Genomic DNA, 22566 nt, shown 5'->3' with positions numbered 1-22566 from the left:
ATGATTAGAATAGCCCTGCTGAAGTAAATTTTTAATTAGAGTAGCACTTCTGAGGTAAATGTATGATTAGAATACCACTGCTTAGGTAAATGTATGATTAGAATAACACTGCTAAGGTCAATATATGATTAGAATAGCAATGCTGAGGTAAGTATATGACTAAAATAACCCTGCTGAGGTAAATATGATTAGAATAGCACCGCTGAGGTAAATGTATGTTTAGAATTGCACTGCTATCATACTGGTTCAGATAAGTTTTGATTATTGTCTCCTCAGTCTCTTCCACTCCTCCTCTGATTGGTTCCTGTATCGAGTGGTTGTCTGGGTGAAAGTCTCTGGTTCTGGTGTGTGTAAGTGTTGATTGAAGAAGGAGAGAAACTGGACTATTTTCTTTCATCTTCACAAGAGCCAATCAGAATCTGTTTCAATCATAGTATTGTTCTCTCTTTGACCTCATGTTGCTCATGTGTATCCCACACAGTCCAACACACTTACCCTCAGATATCTGGTGTCTGACGTTTATTTATTTTGAAGCCCTCCAGTTAGCATGGCACTAATTTCAGGTCAAAAACATCACACAATTTCCTGCACGACTAGGATGCCTTTCAGAAAAAGACTAGTCAAAGTTTCACTAGTCAGACTAGTCAAAGGAACTATCTATCAAATCCAGAGAGCTATCCAAAAAAATCTTGGAAGTCAGAGAACCATAACTAAAAGTGATCATGGATGTCATCACCTTTCATCTGATAGTAACCGCTTTTGTTGGAACACTCTCTGCGATGCTGATTTAAAACTGTCCTCGTTTCTGTTTCAGCCGCGTTCCTGGGGGACATCGCTCTGGACGAGGAGGATCTTCGCTATCTCAGACTGGACCAGGCTGGACCGGCTAGCTCTAACACCACTGACCCAGGTGTGTGTGTGGGAAACATATGTGTGAGTCTGACAGTAGTAGTGAGTTTATCTTATACAGGTTGGAGAGTTTGACCAGGCCAATACCAATCCTAATCCAAACCCAACCAGACTCATCCAACCCAAACCCAATCAGACCCATCCATACCTAGACCCAACCAGACCCATCCATACCTAAACCCAACCAGACCCATCCAACCCAAACCTAACTAGACCCATCCATACCTAAACCCAAACAGACCCATCCATACCTAAACCCAACCAGATCCATCCATACCTAAACCCAACCAGACCCATCCAACCCAAACCTAACTAGACCCATCCATACCTAAACCCAAACAGACCCATCCATACCTAAACCCAATCAGACCCATCCATACCTAAACCCAACCAGACCCATCCAACCCAAACCTAACTAGACCCATCCATACCTAAACCCAAACAGACCCATCCATACCTAAACCCAACCAGACCCATCCATACCTAAACCCAACCAGACCCATCCATACCTAAACCCAACCAGACCCATCCAACCCAAACCTAACTAGACCCATCCATACCTAAACCCAAACAGACCCATCCATACCTAAACCCAACCAGACCCATCCATACCTAAACCCAACCAGACCCATCCAACCCAAACCTAACTAGACCCATCCATACCTAAACCCAAACAGACCCATCCATACCTAAACCCAATCAGACCCATCCATACCTAAACCCAACCAGACCCATCCAACCCAAACCTAACTAGACCCATCCATACCTAAACCCAAACAGACCCATCCATACCTAAACCCAACCAGACCCATCCATACCTAAACCCAACCAGACGCATCCAACCCAAACCTAACTAGACCCATCCATACCTAAACCCAAACAGACCCATCCATACCTAAACCCAATCAGACCCATCCATACCTAAACCCAATCAGACCCATCCAACCCAAACTCTTCCCGACCCATCCAACCCAAACCCAACCTGTAAGAGCCATAAAGCAGAAAATATAGATATGTTGAAATATGTACAGTTTATATTTTATTTCCTTCTTAATTTATGTCATTGTGTAATTCATAATTCTAAGAAAATGGTTATTAATGCAACAAATGTTGACGCTCCCTCAGAGTGACGTAACTGAGCATGTGCAGCACGAGTTTAGTCAGAGCTGCAATAGATACGGGAGCATATAGTTTTCTTACCATACGTGAGTTCATTTGAAACCTTTTGATTTTCTAAGTAAAGACCCTAAATTTAAAGAACTTGTGTCGTGCGCGTAAAGAAGTTTCTGTGTCTGCAGCTCTAAGTGGTACTTTTTGAAACTGAAACTACACAACCCAACCCATCCAACCCAAACCCAACCAGACCCATCCAACCCAAACCCAACCAGACCCATCCAACCCTAACCCAACCCAAACCCAACCCGACCCATCCAACCCAAACCCAACCAGACCCATCCAACCCTAACCCAACCAGACCCATCCATACCTAAACCCAACCAGACCCACCCATACATAAACCCAACTAGACCCATCCATACCTAAACCCAGCCAGACCCATCCAAACCTAAACCCAATCAGACCCATCCATACCTAAACCCAGCCAGACCCAGCCAACCCAAACCCAATCAGACCCATCCATAACTAAACCCAGCCAGACCCATCCAAACCTAAACCCAATCAGACCCATCCAACCTAAACCCAATCAGACCCATCAAACCTAAACCCAACCAGACCATAAATTAACAGTACTTACAACAGAATATCACAACTTAATATTAATTGACACTAGACATTATCCGTAATTCGAATTTAACCAAAATATATAGTGATATGTTGACTTGTAATCCCTGTATCGTTTTGCATATCTTGCTGCCAAGTTCTTGCTCATACGCAGCACTCGATGCTGAGCTACAGTGAAGAATTGGGTTCTCAGGGTTGCATGTGTTTCTGTGAAGCTTGTCCAACTCATTTATGGTAGAGCAGCCTTGTGGGCGGAGCTTGGTGTAATCAGTGATATGTTTTCTGAACGTTGTACTAACGTTTCTCTGCTGTAGAAAACACAACACTAGGATACGGACCCACAGAGGCTAACGCTAACAGCAGCAGGGGCAACGGGTCGGTCTGGGATGGGACGGATCTTCCCCGCAGGAGGAGAGCGGCCACCGCCCGGTCCGAGAGGGTGTGGCCTGATGGGGTCATCCCGTATGTCATCAGCGGAAACTTCAGTGGTGAGACCTTCACTCAGCCAATCAGAACAGATCTCATTTGCATGCTGATTTGCATGGAAAATAGTGTCAAAAACACTACAAGTGAAACTGGTTCTGTGACCTGGTACTACTGATCAGAATATCTCCCCCACATCTTTAAGACTAGACTGAAGACATTGCCCTTTTAAACTGAAAATGTTTTGGGGGCATATTTCCTATTGATTTTTTCCCATATTAATATATTTGGTAACATTTTACAGTAAGGGCACATTAATTAAAATGATTTATGACAGAATGTCTCAACTAGTTATTAACTGACACTAGTTAATACATTATTAATTATTACATATTTTGGTAAAACCTTCTATGGATGTAATGTCTATTATACTACATAAGCATACTCAGACATAATGCATTTATAATGCATCATAAACAGGATTATACACATATATAAAAACGTATGACAAATTATAGACATGTTTATCAAGCATTATAAATTGTGATATTAATGTTTTATAATCCGTACTTGTTATATGTAATCTTGTAATATTTAAGATACACTACTCACAAAAAGTTAGGGATATTCAGCTTTAGGGTGAAATTTCAGGACGAGCCTAAAATTCATTTAAACCTTTACAGGTGAACTTAATGTGACCTACTCTAAGCTTTTGAATGCAAATGTCCAACTGTTAAATGGTTCAGTACTTTTTGCACAAGTTGCTGTTCTCTAACGAGGAGCTTAACCGCAAAATTCACAACAGGTGTTTGATCCTCGAATGGACCAATAAATGTCTTGGTTCAATTAGAGCTGGTGTTTAAACAGCTGTCCTCATCATGCTGTTCACATTTTGACATCATGAGACCAAGACGACACCTAACAATAGATCAACAGTACCTTGCTATTGCGATGCTTCAAACGGGACGTTCTCAGACCGAAGTGGCCACTGAGCTTAGAGTGTCACAGAGTGTCATCAGCAGGTTGCAACAGGGATACAGAGAGACTGGAAGAGTCACAGAAAGGCGTAGAAGTGGACGTCCTTTGGCCACATCCCAGGCTGATGACCGCTACATTGTGAACAATGCCCTGAGAAACCGGATGATGAATGCCACTCAACTCCAGGCACGTTTAAGGGAGGTGAGAGGCACTCAAGTGTCACGTCAGACCATTCGAAACCGTTTACATCAGCATGGTCTGCGTGCTAGACGACCTGCAAGGGTACCTGACCACACCACCAGGCACAGGCATCATCGTCTGTGTTTACTGAAATGATTCATAATCAATGACGTGTGATGATTCATAAACAATGACGACTATTAATGATATTACTTTTTGTTCTATGTGATGATAATGTGTACTGAACTGAACATTTTACCCTCAGTGAGCATCTCTGAAATGCTGAGTGAGAGTTTTCTCTATCTGGCGCCAGCAGTATGTGTCTGTGTGTGTGTGTGTGTTAAAGGAATGTACGTCACAGCTGTCGTATCTACAAGCCCTGGCGCCAGGGCCATCTTCCTCTCCTGCTTGCAGTATTTTGAGGACCAGCCTGAGATGCTCACTAAGGGATTATGTCATATCACATGTCAGAAGAAGTTGACGTGTCACAATGGTGGCACTGTGCCCATAATTGGGAAAGCAAGATAGTAAGGGTGGGGTATAAAGAGAGCTTGGCACTCTTGCAAGGCAGGAGTTCACTCTGTATTCATTACGTGTGGCTTCTCAATAAATCTTGTTACTCATTCTGATCAAGACTCAGAGACTCTGAATATTTCTTTCTTCCTGTCATTATTTTCCACCACAATTTGGCGTCACGGAACAGGATGAGCATGGTCTTGCGGCGGAGGGGGAGAGACTAGCACCTGCCGAGGACGCTCTCCAGCAAAACAGCTGGGCCCCAGAAGCAAGGGAAAATTCCACAGAATAAGGACAAAGTACCGCGGGGGTAAGTGCGGCCTCTCCCCCCCCACTCGCAAATCCAAGCCTCATCAACAAACATTGGTGGTGAGTGACAGGTTAACTAATTTACTCATTAGGGAAATTTTGAATGTAAAATTTGTTCTTAAATTAATTTACTCCCCTCCATCCTTCCTTCAGCACTCCGCCCTGGACAGTGTATAGTTACATGACGGTGTACAAGACTAGCCTGGTCGTGAGGCCTTTATTGATGTATGTAAATATATCTTTAAAGTAAAGAGAAGACTAGCCTGGTCGTGAGGCCTCTATTGATAGACGTGTCATTAGAGTATAGGTCCCGGGACCGTGGGGAGGAGTGCATAAATAATACTATAATAGTACAGGGTACTGATTGTGTATTAAGCAGGGATAGAAGAAGGAAGGTGAGACGTGATTATTGGGGCTAAATTACTCTGAGTCATTAAAATCGAATGAGAGAACAAAATGGGATCCCAAGTAACTAAAGAATTGAAACTTAATCCAAAAATTCATGATACAGCTCTTTTCAATCAAATGAGCCAAGACTATATGTGTATGTCTGTGTGTGTGTGTGTTTATGTAGTGTTGTTCAAAAGTTTGGAATCGTTAGCATATAAACACAATATACATATATTAAAGTAGGGCAGAATATTGAGCCATGCTGGTACTCTTCAATGTAACATGTTTCATTATCTCTATGGAGAATGCTGTAGAATTCGGAGGATGGCAGTTTAGTGAATATGTGAGACTGCTTCATGTTTAAATAGTAGTGATGAGTTATGTACAAATGTCCACATTGTGAAAGTCATCCCTGATTGAAACAGAAAAGAGATGAGGATTCCAGGCTTTTGATACAATGTGTGTGTGTGTGTTTCTGCGTGTGTTGAATAAAGCAGTGAGAGAGATAGACAAAACATCTCTTCTCTGCTATCTTCTATCACATTTGGTGTGTGTGTGTGTGTCTGTGCGTGTGTGTAAGTGTGTATGTTTCTAACATTTGTCTAACTCTGATATTCTATAAGCGAATCTAATGATGAATATAATGTGTGTGTGGCTGTGTCAGAATCGCTCCCTATTCCAGAAATAGTGCACTATATAGTGTAAAACCATTTTTGCAATACTGTTTAAAAACCGCAGCAGTACATTCTGTTCCCTATATAGTTCACTATGAAAAACCTAATGCATCACAAAATTTAGAAATTCCAAAATATACTATAATGCAATGCAGTGCTGTTGTATTAGACGTCCTCAGAGCAGGACAAACATGGTTTATTGTTTGGTTGTTCCATAATTCGTTTAGTAAATAGAAAATGCTACATAGTGAAAGAGTTAATGAGTGAGCCATTCTGAACACAGCTTCTGTCTTCATGTGGTTGAGGCCTTTTCTATTATTATTCTTTTTTTATTGAGACTGATTTCAGCTCAGTCTCAGCTGAATGAGATTTAAAGAATACACATATCTAATTTCTCTAGTGGTTCTCATGTATCTCAGTCTATGCTGATCTTTTGATTCTCTTAATGAGGATGGTAGATTTTAGAAACCAGTAAGGAAAGATCTTACTTTCTTTGGAAAGCTTTAACCCTTATGCCCTCCTCGGGCATTTTTGTACATTTTTTTCACCTTTTTTTTTTTCATTTGGTGATCATTTTGGCTATGTTGCAGCTAGTGGCATGAATTTTTGCAGAAAATCTGCTTTTTCATTAAATTTTTGAAATCTATTGTCTTTTACTCTTACACGTCATTCATACTCTCTGGATGCATTTTGCACCCTCTGGACACCTTCGTGGCAAAAATGTACACGCACCAAAAAACTGCTCTTAAATCATTATACATTAATTTTTTTTTCTGCTTTTTTTTTCATAAATCACTTAATCAATTTCAGACCTACTCAAAACTACCAAACATTAAATAATTTTCAGAATTTTAACCCTTTAAATGACAGTTTAATTATTTGAATTATTGCATTTTGTTTTGCAAAAAAACACGAAAAATGTATTATTTTCCATAAAACAAACAGTGGACAGATGGGGAATTGGTGGTAATTACAGTCTTGGATATGTCAAAGATTAGCAACAAAATTGTTTTGATTGCATTATTATTTTTTATGTAGTGCCAGATTTCAAATTTTGCACCCTCTGGACACCTTCGTGGCAAAAATGTACACGCACAAAATCAGCAATAAAATCCTCATATGTCAATATTTTTTTTGCTTTTTTTTTCATACATCACTTAATCAACTTCAGCCCTGATCAAAATGATCAAATATTCAATAATTTACAGGATTTTAACCCTTTAAATGACGGTTTAATTACATTAATTATTAATTATTCATTAAAAAACCCACAAAAATTTAATTATTTTCCATATAATAAATAGTAGATGGATGGGGCATTGGTGGAAATTAGAGTCTTGGATATGTCAAAGATTAGCAACAAAATTTATTTGATTGAATTATTACTTTTTATGTAGTGCCAAATACTCCCTCTGGACACCTTCATGGCCAAAAATGCCCCATTGACTTCCATTGAAACCACATTTTTTTATCTCACTGCAATTACAGTATAAAACCATGCATTCTGAAATGTTAGTATTTCATTTTGAAGAAAAGTAGTGATATTTGACATTTTTACTGTATTCCATTAGATTCAACAATTTTCCCATTTTAGGCTGATGAATTAAATTCTTGTCATTTTGCCAGTTATATTATGGAGCCATGTGACTAACAGGGGACCCCCTAGAGTGTGTGTGTGTGTGTGTGGGCCTGTGAGAAAGATAGAGATAATGAGAGTGTGTGTGTGAATCTGTAAGCACACACTGATATTTTTGGGGTGAAAAAAGGTCACCTTTGATGGATGTCTTTGAAGAGGTGATTGAGTAAAATCATGGCCTCTTGCCTTTGATGTAATCAAAAACAACAACAAAAAAACTATTAGTATGTTTATGCACCTGGCTGCTTTCACAGCCAAAGATAAACGTGCAGTTTGGCTGAGGGGTCATTTCATAGAGAGCAGAGAAGGAGAAAGACCTGCAGGAAAAATGAAGAGACATTTTAGTACAGAGGAAGCATTAGAAATGGTCATGCAGCCTTTATCTACAACCGAGCTGCAGGAATACTCTGAAGAAGACACAAGCTTCGACGCGGAGTCTAACACGGAATGGTCACTGGAGTCCTCCATTTCTGAGAGTGCCTCTGACCCTTCCTCTGAAAGTGAAGAGGACATTGAGGATCCTGCCCATCTTAACAGTGAGTGGACAGCGAAAAATGGGCAAGTTTGGTCTCCATCTCATTCCAAGACACTGCGCTACATTCAGGCACCCAGTGGCATGATTGCAGGGCCCACAAGATATGCCATAACCAGAATCCATGATGTGGCATCTTCTTTTGACCTTTTCTTCACTCCTGACATGATCCAGCTGATTTTACAAATGACAAACCTGCATGGGAGGCGTTCGGTGTCAGGATGGAGTGATGTAGATGAAACAGAGATTAGAGCATACATGGGACTTCTCATTCTGGCAGGTGTGTACCGGTCCAAAGGAGAATCTACCCGCAGCCTGTGGGATGACCAGAATGGGAGACCAGTCTTCAGAGCCACCATGTCCCACAAACGATTTCAATTGATAAGTGCCAGCCTCCGATTCGATGATCGACTCACCCGTCCTTGCCGACACAAAGAGGACAAGCTTTCTGCTTTCCGTAATATGTGGGACAAATGGGTGCAGCGTCTCCCACTCCTTTTTAATCCAGGGGAGAACATCTGCGTCGATGAGCAGCTTGTACCTTTCAGAGGCCGCTGCAAATTCCGGCAGTATATGCCCAGCAAGCCAGCGAAGTATGGGCTGAAAATCTGGGTTACCACAGACGTCGCCACATCATATGCCTGGAGGTGCCAGGTGTATACTGGAAAACCCGCTGGTGGAGCTCTAGAAATGGGCCAGGGAAAGAGAGTCATCCTGGATATGACTGAGGGGCTCAAGGGTGTCACAGTTACTTGTGACAATTTTTTCACTTCCTACTCACTTGCCCAGGAGCTTCTGAGGAAGAAGGTGGCTCTGGTAGGGACCATCAGAGCAAATAAGCCTGAGCTTCCCCCCAGATTGAAGCAGACAATTGTTCTTGGTTGTTCGTAGGTGGTCAGCACCTACAGCTGTAGGAGGCGGACCTCCCGGTGGCCTCTTGTCCTCTTCTTCAATTGCATCGATATCTCCGCCTTCAATGCTTTCGTGCTGTTCACTGCTGTGGTTCCCTCCTGGAACCAGCAAAGAACATTCAGACGGAGGCTGTTCTTAGAGGAGCTGGGGAAATCCATGGTGTCCTCAGAAATTGTGCGGAGACGGCACCCTCCACGTACAGCAGCTGCTGCTGCCATGGTGGTGGATTTACAGGCCCCTGTTGCTGCTCATACAGAAACAACTGATACTGCCATTGGCACTACTGCCACCAGAAAGAGAGGTGTGTGCTGGTTGTGCACAGGCCTAAAGAAGAGGTCCCCTACCACCTGCACCAAGTGTAACAGGTGTATTTGTAGAGAGCACCAGGTCACATGCTGCAGGGCCTGCTGGTCTGCTTGAAAGGAACTAAGCTAAACTTTTAGGAGCAAATTCAGAATTCTAATTCCATTGTACATTTGTGACAGCAATGCCAACAAAAGTGTTCTTTCTTTCTAAACTGATTGCACACACACACACTCTAGGGGGTCCCCTGTTAGTCACATGGCTCCATAATATAACTGGCAAAATTACAAGAATTTAATTCATCAGCCTAAAATGGGAAAATTGTTGAATCTAATGGAATACAGTAAAAATGTCAAATATCACTACTTTTCTTCAAAATGAAATACTAACATTTCAGAATGCATGGTTTTATACTGTAATTGCAGTGAGATAAAAAAATGTGGTTTCAATGGAAGTCAATGGGGCATTTTTGGCCATGAAGGTGTCCAGAGGGAGTATTTGGCACTACATAAAAAGTAATAATTCAATCAAATAAATTTTGTTGCTAATCTTTGACATATCCAAGACTCTAATTTCCACCAATGCCCCATCCATCTACTATTTATTATATGGAAAATAATTAAATTTTTGTGGGTTTTTTAATGAATAATTAATAATTAATGTAATTAAACCGTCATTTAAAGGGTTAAAATCCTGTAAATTATTGAATATTTGATCATTTTGATCAGGGCTGAAGTTGATTAAGTGATGTATGAAAAAAAAAGCAAAAAAAAATATTGACATATGAGGATTTTATTGCTGATTTTGTGCGTGTACTTTTTTGCCACGAAGGTGTCCAGAGGGTGCAAAATTTGAAATCTGGCACTACATAAAAAATAATAATGCAATCAAAACAATTTTGTTGCTAATCTTTGACATATCCAAGACTGTAATTACCACCAATTCCCCATCTGTCCACTGTTTGTTTTATGGAAAATAATACATTTTTCGTGTTTTTTTGCAAAACAAAATGCAATAATTCAAATAATTAAACTGTCATTTAAAGGGTTAAAATCCTGAAAATTATTTAATGTTTGGTAGTTTTGAGTAGGTCTGAAATTGATTAAGTGATTTATGAAAAAAAAAGCAGAAAAAAAAATTAATGTATAATGATTTAAGAGCAGTTTTTTGGTGCGTGTACATTTTTGCCACGAAGGTGTCCAGAGGGTGCAAAATTTGAGGAGGGCATGAGGGTTAATTTGACAAACTTAATATTGTATCTATTACGAGCTGCAGTGAATTGGGTCTCTCTTTCTGACTTTTAAACAAGGAGACATCAGATGTTTTAAAAAAAAAAAAAAAAATGGAGCTTTTTGTTTTGCTTTCCATATGTTTTCTATTTCTCGCAATGAAGAACTTGCTTGCATATTCTTGGCTATATTTTGAGTCCCCATCAGAGCACAACAATATAATGTTAATGTTTATACAGTTTAGAAATATCAAGCATCGTTTGGCTGGAAATAATTTTTGTTTTAGTTATTTCATGAGGCTAAACAATTTTTAACCATGTTAGAATTCCTTTCAGGATTTCTTTTTTATTATTATTTTTTTCTTTTAAGGTTTTTTTTGGAGGGATTTTTCTCTTTTGACTGATTGTTGCTCAGTGCTGTTTTCTGGGTGTTTGAGAAGGCGGGGGTGGTGCTCATCACAGGAGTTTTGACCCTCAGAGACAGGGTCCTCTGCAACAGTACTGTGAACATCATCTGAACCAGAGCACTTCATGAGGAGAGTCTCAGATGAGAGACTGTGTTTGGTCCAGCTGTCGGTCGATGGCTGGACTGCGTCTTCACCGGACCTGCTGTGATTGAAATGTTACAGCACTGGTCCAGGAAACTGGTTTCAGATCTGGAAGAACTGAGCGATCAGAGACCGCTTCAGACAGCACCTGCTCAACCATCAACACCACCCACCCCCAGCAGCCAATCAGCCCAGTGGATCCACCCCTCAGCCTGAGCCAGCAACAGAGACGTGAGACCAGATTTTTTATTTTTATGCCTGTTTACTTTTTTTCCATTAAAAGGAGTGATTTTATTTAATTTTTGATGTTTATGCCTCATGTAGAAAATGTTTGGTTAAACTTTAAATCTGGTGGTGACTCAAATTATGACTGTTTTACCTTTCTTTTTAAGGAAAAAAAAAAGGGAGGTTTTAGCTTTTTTTGTTTCTCTTTTAAATAGTGTTTCTCATCAAAAACTTTGATGAATTAAAAATAATATCTAGTTCAGGAAAAAAATCTTTAATTTCATTGTAAACAGTAGCCAAACATGGTTGCTGGGCAGATTAATACATTAGAGGCCTATCACACATTGGCCCTCAATTTTCACTGGAAAGTTTTTTTTAGGTTTACATTATGTAATTTATGTTGCCTAATGACTATGATTTGTATAAAACATTTTTAATAACAATCATCTCCATTAAGGCTTATGTAAGGGAAGTTGTTTACTGGCTTTTGACAAAATTAATACATATAAACTCAGATGTAGTTGTAACTAGCTAAAGTAACCAAGCATGCTGGCTTAAATAAAAATCAACCATTTAAAATCTTATTAATACATCAATGTAGACTATCAACTACAAAAAGAGCTTTGCTTGCTCCAAAAGTTTTTAAAAAATATATATATAGGGTAAGATAGAAATCTTTCTCTTATATGTGCATTAATATTAATGCTAAATTAATTCAATATATATAATAATAACTAGCTTGCTAAACCACCAGCTAACAGTCTTGCAACTATGCCAAACAAGTGAAACTTAAATATGTTTTTATTTTTTGCAATTAATTTACAGGTAGCACAGTTCGCAAAAATATATATTGGAACTGAACAAGGAAAATAAATATTAGGCCAATAACTTCAAACAGGACCACTGCAGCTCATAGCTTCAAAATCACTGTCATAGGAACTAGTTAGTCTAAACTTAGGTGGACCATGCCTACAACAGCTTGTGGACACAACTCCACACACATTTAAATTCTAACATCAGCCAAATGTTTTTAGACTCAAGTTAACAGATGGAAAATAAGTTTACGAAGGATATAGAGGAAATGCACTGACTGCATCATACTCATCAGTGTTTTGGAAGAACTGAACTCTCTACTCAATAACTAAAATAAAAAGGGGGTGTTTTATGCTCTTTGTGTGTTCGCCCTCAAATAACAGCACTAATCAGACTAAATATTCTGAACAATGCTTTAAGGATTTCTGAGTATGTGTAAAGTTGAGGATTGTTTGTCTACAGATTGGCATTAAGAATTTTGGCACATAACAAACTATTTTAAAATAAATAAAACTAAGATTAATCTGAAGTGCACAAATAAGTTTTAGATGTGCTTCAAAGGAAGAACTGGGTGATCCCTGATGGATATAAACTGATAGAGAGTTACAAATCTTTGGTGCATAAATACAGAATGCAACGCTAAATGTTCTCAACAAATGAGCTGGAATTGTCGATCTGTCAGGAGTCCTGATATATACTTAGCTGCTAAGCAGTTAAGAGATTTTTACACTTTTTACACTAAATGAATATTAAAATCCAATCTAAATAATCTTCTCTCTTTTTTATGTGTGTGAGTTAGAACTGTAGCTGCAGCATTTTGACCACGATGTAATTTGTAAATTGTAGAGAATAATAATTGTAATCCAGAGAATAATGCATTACAATACTCTAATCAAAACAAAGGTGTAGATCAGCTTCTCAGCATCTAGTGTAAGAAAATGTCTAATTAATGTATAAAAAATATATACATTATTGTGGTTGAAGATTAAATTAGACAATGTGAAAGGTTAAAAGAAAATATGAAGGCATTTGATAAATAAATGTTGAGACTATGTATTCTATAGTCTAGAGCGAAAACAGTGACAATGTTGAAAAACATTGACTTGATTTTAACACTTTTAAACTTCATGTTGTAATTCTGGAAAAAAAAAAAGAGAAAGTTAATGTAGTAAAATTTGTTTATGAATCTTCTCAGATCCATGGTGGGCATGACGAGGCAGGGAGAGTCCGGCGTGGGGACTGGTGTGCAATAGGCCCCAGCATGTCCACAGCTGAGATGAAGAAACACTTGTTCTCATACTCTGTATGCGGACACTTGTCATTACTCCCGGGGCTTCTTAGGCGTTATGTAGACCATCATGGAATCTTGGATGATTCCATTTGGTCTAGAAGGGGGGAGTGAAGGGTGTGATTGGAGATAACCACACCTTTAACCTTTACACTCTTATTCTTAAATGTTTTATACATTTATATATACAGTTATTATTTTTACTGTTCACTTTATAATTCACTTAATAACCTTATGATCTTTGCTCTCTTTTTAACTGTCACGGCGACACAAGGCTTTGGAGGTTGTTTTTACTTTTTCAGGAATCAGGAAGGTCAGAGTGTTTTCATCAACAATGAGAGCTGTGAGGAGAACGTGACCCTGAGTGGCAGAGAAGCTTCACTGCTGTTCTGCTGTTCTGGGACCAGTGCATATGAACTAGGAGACAACAAGTTATCTGAGTGAAGTGCTGGAAACCTCTCCTCAGATAGCCAGAAGATCTTTCCATCCACTCTTTTCCTCTGTCTCATCTTCTCACAGACTTTAGGACACTTAAGGACTGTCTGCTGTGTTCATGAAGGACACAGTGCTGAACAACATCATGATAAGAACTTGTTGCTCAGACAGGCTGGAGCTAATCACGTCATTAAAACTGGACAACATGCTGTTAACTGGACTCTGCTGACGTAATCATATTGATAAGTTCTGTACAATCACATGTCATTTGCAAAATGTATAACTGCTTGGATGAAGTATGAGGAATTCTCTCTGGCCCTCGACTGGCTTTAGTTTATTTCTTTCTTTCTCTCTCTCTCTCTCTCTCTCTCTCTCTCTCTCTCTCTCTCTCTCTCTCTCTCTCTCTCGCGCGAATGTGTTGACCTATCGAGATTTTATTTGTTGATGTACTTTTACTCTTTTCTAATATATATCTATTAATTTTTGTTCCGCCATATGCAGAAGAAAGGCCAGTTCCTGCAAGTTACAGTAGATACAATAGAGTTAGATACTGCATTTGGGCTAGACCGTTTGTTTAATGAAGGTAAATAAAATTAGCTGTAAAAAGAAAATTTCATTATTGATTCAGAATCAAAGGGGGGAGTGTGATGGAAAGTGTTTACTGAAATGATTCATAATCAATGACGTGTGATGATTCATAAACAATGACGACTATTAATGATATTACTTTTTGTTCTATGTGATGATAATGTGTACTGAACTGAACATTTTACCCTCAGTGAGCATCTCTGAAATGCTGAGTGAGAGTTTTCTCTATCTGGCGCCAGCAGTATGTGTCTGTGTGTGTGTGTGTGTTAAAGGAATGTACGTCACAGCTGTCGTATCTACAAGCCCTGGCGCCAGGGCCATCTTCCTCTCCTCCTTGCAGTATTTTGAGGACCAGCCTGAGATGCTCACTAAGGGATTATGTCATATCACATGTCAGAAGAAGTTGACGTGTCACAATGGTGGCACTGTGCCCATAATTGGGAAAGCAAGATAGTAAGGGTGGGGTATAAAGAGAGCTTGGCACTCTTGCAAGGCAGGAGTTCACTCTGTATTCATTACGTGTGGCTTCTCAATAAATCTTGTTACTCATTCTGATCAAGACTCAGAGACTCTGAATATTTCTTTCTTCCTGTCATTATTTTCCACCACACACTCAAGTGTCACGTCAGACCATTCGAAACCGTTTACATCAGCATGGTCTGCGTGCTAGACGACCTGCAAGGGTACCTGACCACACCACCAGGCACAGGCATCATCGTCTTGCATGGGCAAGGGAGCATTTACACTGGACGAGTGACCAGTGGGCCTCAGTGCTATTCTCTGATGAAAGTCGATTCACGTTGAGCAGAAATGATGGCCGGCAACGATGTTGGAGACGTCAAGGAGAGCGCTATGCATCAGCCACTGTTGTTACCAGACGAGCTTTTGGAGGTGGCGGTGTTACAGTGTGGGCAGGTGTGTCCAGTCAGTACAGAACTGCCCTACACTTTGTGAATGGTACAGTGACAAGCCCGTACTACCTGAATAACATCATTAATCCAGTGATTGTGCCCCTACATGAACAACACAGGCCTGATTTCATCTTCATGGACGACAACGCTCCAGCTCATCGAGGTATCATCAGGGAACGGCTGTTGGAGACTGGTGTACCTCAAATGGAATGGCCTGCACTTTCTCCAGACCTGAATCCTATTGAAAACCTGTGGGATCAGCTGAGTCGCCTTGTAGAGGCCCGAAATTCTGCACCCCAGAACCTCAATGACCTGAGGGCTGCCCTTCAAGAAGAGTGGGATGCCATGCCTCAGCAGACAATAAGTTGACTTGTGAACAGCATGAGACGTCGTTGTCAAACTGTAATTGATGCTCACGGGCACATGACAAGTTATTGAGACATTTAATTTTTTTTAATGGGGTTTACCCACCATTGTTGTTAACTTTTGTTTCAATAAATTGTTTGATTTGAGAAAATCACTAGCGCATCCTTTATGATATGATATCACTGTAGTGTGAACTTTTCACATTTTCCATAAATTTCACCTGAAAGCCAAATATCCTTAACTTTTTGTGAGTAGTGTAAGTATAGTTTTATGTTTTTTACTTTTATTTATTGACTTTTCACAGCTAACAGTATACAGTTAACACCCCTCTTTCCATTCCTGTTACACCAACTGGAAGTGACATTTTAATAGATGACAAAATACACAGTCGCAAAAAGTATTTAAACCTAAATTTTCTATATACAGTGCAAAAAAAACACAAAAATCCAGCATATACAGAAAGTGTTGTCACCCCTGAATTTTGTCCAAAAATGAAGTATTTCTCCCAGAAAATTATTGTAGTTACACACGTTTGTTATACACATGTTTATGTCCTTTGTGTGTATTGGAACAACACAAAAACAGAGGGGGAAAAAAAGGCAAATTTGACATAACTTTACACAAAACTCCAAAAATGAGGACAAAATTATTGGCACCTTTTCAAACTTTGTTTCAAGCATGTGATGCTCATTTAAACCCACCTGTGATAAGTAACAGGTGTGGGTTATTGAAAAATCACACCTGAAATAAGATAAAAAGGAGAGAAGTTGACTCAATCTTTGCATTGTGTGATCTCCAGAGATCTTGATGTTCTTTTGTCCCAATCAAGTTCCAAAGAAATTCAAGCTGTCCTGCAGGTGCAGGGTGTATCAGTGTCAGCTTGTACTATCCGTCGACATTTGAATGAAATGAAATGCTATGGCAGGAGCTTTTTGGTAAAGCGCATCATTCTACATTCTACAGAATGAGGCCTACAAAGAAAAGGACCTACAGTCAAATATGGTGGAGGTTCAAATATGCTTTGGGGTTGTTTTGCTGCCTCTGGAACTGGGTGTCTTATGCCTATGTGCAAGGCATCATAAAATCTGACGATTACCAAAGGATTTTGGGTTGCAACGTAGGGCCCAGTTTCAGAAAGCTGGGTCTGCGTCCTAGGTCATGGGTCTTCCAGCAGGACAATGACCCCAAACATACTTCAAAAAGCACCCGAAATGGATGGAAACAAAGCACTGGAGAGTTCTAAATTGGCCAGCAATGAGTCTGGATCTAAATCCCATTAAACACCTGTGGAGAGATCTAAAAATTGATGTTGGGAGAAGGCACCCTTCAAATATGAGAGACTTAGAGCAGTTTGCAAAAGAAAAGTGGTCCAAAATTCCAGTTGAGTGGTGTAAGAAGCTTGTTGATGGTTATAGGAAGCGATTGATTTTAGTTATTTTTTTGTAAAATTATGTCAAAGTTGCCTTTCTATTCCTCTGTTTTTTGTGTTGTTCCAATACACACAAAGAAAAATAAACATTGAGAAATACTTCATTTTCATTTTCGGCCATGACTGTCAAGCAAGTTGTAAATAAAATGGGATTTACATTTCTGTTATCCGGAAACTACCTTATATTTATAAACCTTAGTATATAGCAGTCATTTGTGATTGCTGTGATAATTAGTTTGTGGGGAGGTCTCAATAAAAGATTTCCAATAAGAATAAAATTTGGCTGTTGATGCTTGTAAAGTATACTCAATTTTTTCTAACTTTAGAATGAACATAATGTCTTTGAGCCAGGAGCTAACAGAAGGGGGCTTGTGAGATTATATTCTACACCAGGTTATACGGGAAGCAAAATTTTTAATATAAGTTGCAAACTGGAATCCAGAGTCCCAAAAATAGTGATAAGAAGAGATGGAGATATGTTGACGCTGATGATTTTGGACAAAATTTCGAAAATAGAGATCCAATAGGACTGGAGTTTGTGGCATGCCCAGAAAGTATGTGACAAATCAGCAGGAATGACACCTTACCAATTAAGTCTGATCTATGTGAGGATAAATCTTGGTAAGCCTAGCTCTAAAATAATGGACGTATGGAGCTTAAAATGGAAATAATGGAGCTTAAAACGTGCGCAAGATGCTGATGTGTGAACTCAATGTTTCTGTTTCTAAACAGAGCTGTTATCTTCATTAGTTAACATATAGTTGTATAATTGAGAAATGTGACCTTTTGGAGTATGTGTTAATTCAAATAGGAAAGATAAGTATAGTTAATAAGTGTTTCAAAATTATTATTATAAAATTATAAAATGTGCTCCCATCACATTCCTGTTATCTCCGGTACTCACAGAAGGCGAAAAAACACACACAGGCGCCAGGACCATACTAACCTGCGGCCACTAAAACAAACCACGCCCACTACTACCTCATTCTCTGTTGGGCTATGGAACTGCCAATCGGCTGTTAACAAAGCAGACTTTATCGCCTCTTATGCAAATCATCTGGCCTTACAACTGCTGGCCCTGACTGAAACTTGGATCAAACCTGAAAACACTGTTACTCCGGCGGCTCTTTCCAATAATTACTCCTTCTCCCATACTTCTCGTCCCTCAGGACGAGGAGGTGGAACTGTCCTATTAATCGCTAATGGCTTAAAACATACTCCACTACTACCTGCAAACTCATACAGTTCATTTTGAGTATCATGCCACACTGGTTAATACTCCAGAAAAACTTGCCATTATTGTTATCTACCGTCCTCCTGGACAAATGGGCGAGTTCACACACGAACTTGACATGCTACTGTCTTCTATCCCTGAGCAAGATTGTCCCATGCTCATTCTAGGGGATATGAACATCCACAACGACAGTACCAACTTTACAGACTTCTCATCCCTCATGCAGTCTTTCGAAATGGAGCAGGTCCCCAGCCCTCCAACACATAAAGCTGGCAAACATCTAGACCTGATTTTCACTCGTAAGTGTGACACCGACTCTTTAACTGTCACTCCTTTGCACCTCTCAGATCACTACTTCATGAAACTCAATATTCATATTTCAAACAAACCCACGGCTACTCCTACGATGGTCTCGTTCCGCCGAAATTTACGCAGACCAGTTCTCCTCGCTGGTGACTGACAACATGCCCCCACCAGGCTAATTTTCATCACTCAATGTAAATGATGCCACCGATACACTCTGCTCCACACTAAGCTCCTGTTTGGACAACCTCTGTCCTCTTACATCTCGAGCCATTAGCTCTAGCAAACCGCAGCCATGGCTAAAAAATAACTCACTGAGGGAACTACGTTCCAAACTCCGAGCTGCCGAAAGAAAATGGCATAAAAACCAAAAACAAGCAGACCTAAAAAACTACCAACTGCTCCTGGCTTCCTTCTCAGCCAGCATCACGACTGAACCCTCCTCCTCCTCCTCCGGCTACATGCCTTACTGCTGAAACACTTGCATCATTCTTTACTGGGAAAGTGGCAGCTATCAGCAACCAGTTTACTGATGTAACATGTAGCAGTCCTACTACATGCTCTGCAGCCCGGTGTCCCTCCACCGAAGGCGTTGCGCTCTCCTCGTTCACTTCTCTCACTGAGAACGAGACACTGGCTCTCCTAACACGTAGCCGTCCTACTACATGTCCGCTTGACCCAATTCCCTCAAACTTACTACAAACCATCGCACCTGCAATCATTCCGGCTATCACTCACACCATCAATGCCTCTTTAACTTCTGGTGTTTTCCCAACTGCTTTCAAACAAGCACATGTGACACCACTGCTTAAAAAGCCTTCTCTCAACCCCGCCCAGGTTGATAACTACAGTTACAGTTACAGTACAGTTTTCCTACCATTGCTTTGCTGATGACACCCAGCTATACCTGTCATTCTCACCTGAAGATAACTCAATCTCTGCACGGATATCGTCGTGTCTCTCTGACATATCCTCTTGGATGAAGGAGCATCACCTTCAATTAAATCTCTCAAAGACTGAACTTCTGGTTATACCAGCAAAACCATCTTTTCAACACAACCTCTCTATTAGCATCGACTCTCTCTCTCTCACCGACAAAGGTTGCTAGGAACCTGGGTGTTATGGTTGATGACCAGCTCTCCTTCACGCACCATGTGGCCTCGGTTGCTCGATCCTGCCGCTTCGCGCTTTATAACATCAGGAAAATTAGACAGTTTCTGATGCAACAGGCCACCCAACTCCTGGTACAAGCGGTCGTCATCTCACGCCTCGACTACTGCAGTGCCCTGCTAACTGGCCTCACGGCCTGCGTAGTAAAACCACTCCAAATGATCCAGAATGCAGCAGCACGTCTGGTCTTCAACCAACCAAAACGGGCACATGTCACCCCGCTGCTCATTGAGCTCCACTGGCTACCAGTTGATGCTCGCATCAAATTCAAAACTCTTACAATCGCCTACAAGGTGATGACAGAACAGCTCCTTCCTACCTGCACTCACTCCTGAAGGCTTATGCTACCTCCCGGCCGCTGCGCTCCTCCAATGAACGTCGCCTCGCTTTGCCAAACACTCACACAAAGCAATCCAGACTGTTCTCATACAGAGTTCCCCAATGGTGGAACAAACTACCTTCCACTACCAGATCAGGAGAATCTCTCGCTATCTTTAATAAACTCCTGAAGACAGAGCTCTTCAAAGAGCACTTACTCTCCTAACACCTCTAACACACTAACTACTTCTAACCCCATTTCCTTCTTCCCCTCCTTCACTTCTCTATCCCTTTATTTCCCTTCGACCTCCTTTAAGCCCTATCTAAAAATGGGTTATCTAAATTCCTATTACTTTTGTACTTCATTAGTGTAAGTCGCTTTGGACAAAAGCGTCTGCCAAATGAAATGTAATGTAATGTAATGTAGCCTGCTTTGTTAAGGAGGCTCTGCATGATTTAGGTACTTCATCGATCACTAAAACACATTAAATAACTCTCTTTCTGTTATTATTATACGATTCTCCTTATTAAGAAAGCTGAAGAGGTTGGAGATAAATTAGTTTTACATAATTATTGTTTATTATCTCAGTTCATTCTCTTCAGCTCTTTGGGCTGGTATCTCAAACATTACATTTTATTAATTTAATTAAACACAAAGGTTTTTATATAGTGCTTTTTACAACAAATGTCACAAAGCAGCTTTACAGAGATGAGATGAGTTACACCACAGTGAAAGTGGCATCAGTGGCAAAAAAAAAAACCTGAAAAACTAAAAACATCCTGAATGAAGATGTTTCACTGGTTGGAAAGCCTCCGAGATTATTTCCCTCCCATGAGAAGCTGCCAGTCAATAGGTCAGAGCTGGCACTCCACTGCATTTCACACTCAAATATCTTACTGTAAATTCTGTTTTAACTCATCTGCATGATTTCGTTACTTCATCCATCACTGAAACACATTAAACAACTCCCTCACACAGCAGTTCAGTCAGACTCAGCGTTCACTTTCATCGTGTTTATTATTACATTGAAGTGCATAAAATTAGTTGCTATAAGTATAATGAATTTTATATTTTCTATAGAATTAGTTTTACATTTTCTCAGGAAGGCAAACAACAGTAAATATTAAAGAAACAAACAAATTTACATATCTTCCTTGCTGAGTTTGACTCTATGTGAGGTGTGAAGAATAAAGACAGGATTAAGAGAAAAGTATTTATTACACCTCTTTAATCAGGATGCCGTACGGACGGATGGACTCTTTTGCAATCTTCTTTTTTTCTTCTGCTGTGGCATTGCGGTCAATTTTAATGAGCCAATAGTCTTTCACTTTTGTGTGCTCTCTTTTCTCAGGGTTGATCCTGTTCTGCATCACAACTTCGTAAGTCTTTCCATCTGTTTCAGATGTGAACTTCTTTTTCAATGCGTACTCTTCTGCAGTTTTGATATTAGGAGTGGAGTAGATGCCGTACCCGTGCACAGCTCCTTCCCCCGGTTTATAATACCCCTCAGTGATTCTTATGGCTCCCTGAAGGCCGGTCCCATGGAAGCTCACAGGCCACTCCCCGGTTGAAGAGTTGTTCCTCCATCCAGGAGACCCCAGCCAGGTGTTTCCTTCAGGGTACCTATCCTTCACCTTCAGAGCGAAGCGGTACCATCCCCAGGGTCGAGTGTACGGCTCGTCACCACGGTAGCACTCTGATGGGTCTTTTGAGCCCCTGAAATCGTAATTATACTCTGGGCTGAAGAATTCCTCTGTTTTTACAAACTTCTTTTTCAGAGCTGCGAAGTCATCTGGACCAATGTCTATAGAGTTTTGTGAAAGGAAACGTGCCAGAGGCTGAAATGTCTCAGGAAAAAAGATTGTAGAGATGAGGTTTTCAATGGTCAGTTCGTTCGGTGAAGTGAATCCATTCAGGCCGAAGTCTTGGACGGCTGGTTGATCATTGCTGGTTGTCAGACTGTTGAATCGAGAGATAAATGCTGGGATTTCTTCTCCTGAATATCCATCATCTGGGAAGCCTCCAGCCAGACAGGGCTTCACCGTACACCCAGTGAGAGCAGAGAGTGCCTCTAGAGCAATGTTCTGGTCCATCTCTGGAACAGTTTCTCCAACTTGGCCTGCAGGCAGGAGTGTGAGAACTCTGATGTACAGTCGGTGGGCTCAGCTATTTATATTCTCTCAGATGCAGCTTTACTTCTTCCAGTT

At 40.3% G+C, this 22566-nt stretch overlaps 2 protein-coding genes across 3 annotated transcripts in view; one reads left to right on the top strand and one right to left on the bottom strand.

Annotated features, from left to right (window-relative positions):
* The window catches only part of bmp1b (bone morphogenetic protein 1b), a 52777-nt gene that overhangs the window by 6477 nt on the left and 23734 nt on the right, over nucleotides 1-22566 (top strand). For both annotated transcript variants that reach the window (XM_022680717.2, XM_049468371.1), the window contains exons 2-3: nucleotides 815-910; nucleotides 2964-3137. In XM_022680717.2, coding sequence (XP_022536438.2) covers nucleotides 815-910; nucleotides 2964-3137 — 270 coding nt within the window. The remainder of the gene's footprint in view (nucleotides 1-814; nucleotides 911-2963; nucleotides 3138-22566) is intronic.
* Nucleotides 20105-22566, bottom strand: part of prnpb (prion protein b) — a 103686-nt gene continuing 101224 nt past the window's right edge. The window contains exon 3 of the transcript XR_007427345.1: nucleotides 20105-20665. The gene's annotated coding sequence lies outside the window, so the exon portion shown is untranslated. The remainder of the gene's footprint in view (nucleotides 20666-22566) is intronic.

Source organism: Astyanax mexicanus, chromosome 20 (assembly GCF_023375975.1).
Source record: "Astyanax mexicanus isolate ESR-SI-001 chromosome 20, AstMex3_surface, whole genome shotgun sequence".
NCBI lineage: Eukaryota > Metazoa > Chordata > Actinopteri > Characiformes > Acestrorhamphidae > Astyanax > Astyanax mexicanus.
This window is presented reverse-complemented; position numbering and strand designations above follow the sequence as displayed.